The sequence below is a fragment of the Eimeria mitis genome, genomic scaffold (assembly GCF_000499745.2).
Source record: "Eimeria mitis Houghton genomic scaffold, Emh_scaff7072, whole genome shotgun sequence".
In the NCBI taxonomy this organism is placed as follows: Eukaryota; Apicomplexa; class Conoidasida; order Eucoccidiorida; family Eimeriidae; genus Eimeria; species Eimeria mitis.
The window spans coordinates 1,789-2,599 of NW_013575143.1; the positions used below are offsets into that span (position 1 = coordinate 1,789).

Genomic DNA, 811 nt, shown 5'->3' on the forward strand with positions numbered 1-811 from the left:
CTGTTCTATCTGCTGCTGCTGCTCTATCTGCTGCTGCTGCTGCTGCTGCTCTATCTGCTGCTGCTGCTGCTGCTGTTTGTCTATTTGTTTAATAGGGGGCTGTGCTGATGCTGGGTGCTATAATGTTATTCGAGGAGAGTTTACTTAATATTGTTTCTATTACTTTTACTTCTCTCGTCTTAGCTGAGCTCCTCAATGTTGCTTCAGAAATACAAACATGGTGAGATAAAATATTTATTTATTTATTTATTTTATTTATTTTTTTTGGTTTTTATTTTTTTGTGCTGCTGCTGTTGATGCTGCTGATGCTGCTGCTGTTGATGCTGCTGCTCATGCTGCTGCTGCTGCTCATGCTGCTTCTGGTGGCGGTGCTGTTTATGCTGCTGCTGCTGATGCTAGTACTACTTCTGCTGCTGGTTCTGCTGCTGCTGCTGCTGCTGCTGCTGTTGTCGCTGCTGTTTCTGACCCTCTAGTGCTGCTGTGTATCCGCCATCCAAAGCTGCTGCGGTCGCTGTACTGCAGCAGCAGCAGCAGCAGCAGCACCAACAGCATCAGCAACAACAGCAGCAGCACCAACAGCAACAGCAGCAGCAGCACCAACAGCAACATCACCAACAGCAACAGCAGCACCAACAGCAGCAACAGCAGCATCAGCAACAGCAGCAGCGCCAACAGCAACAGCAGCACCACCACCAACAGCAACAGCAGCAACATCACCAACAGCAACAGCAGCATCATCAGCAGCAGCAGCAGCAGCAGCAGCAGTTGTATTGTGTGTTGCATGCAGGCACCCACTGATGGTTGCTTCAGA

General features: G+C 49.1%; 1 protein-coding gene across 1 annotated transcript; it reads left to right on the forward strand.

The window, feature by feature from the left end:
* Positions 1-122: 122 nt before the first annotated feature.
* On the forward strand, positions 123-798 carry EMH_0090250 (uncharacterized protein; the record flags this gene model as incomplete). The annotated part of the gene is made up of 2 exons (XM_013501544.1): positions 123-220; positions 474-798. The coding sequence occupies 2 exons, from the start codon at positions 123-125 to the stop codon at positions 796-798; spliced, it is 423 nt and encodes a 140-aa protein (XP_013356998.1).
* Between the last annotated feature and the right edge of the window lie 13 nt (positions 799-811).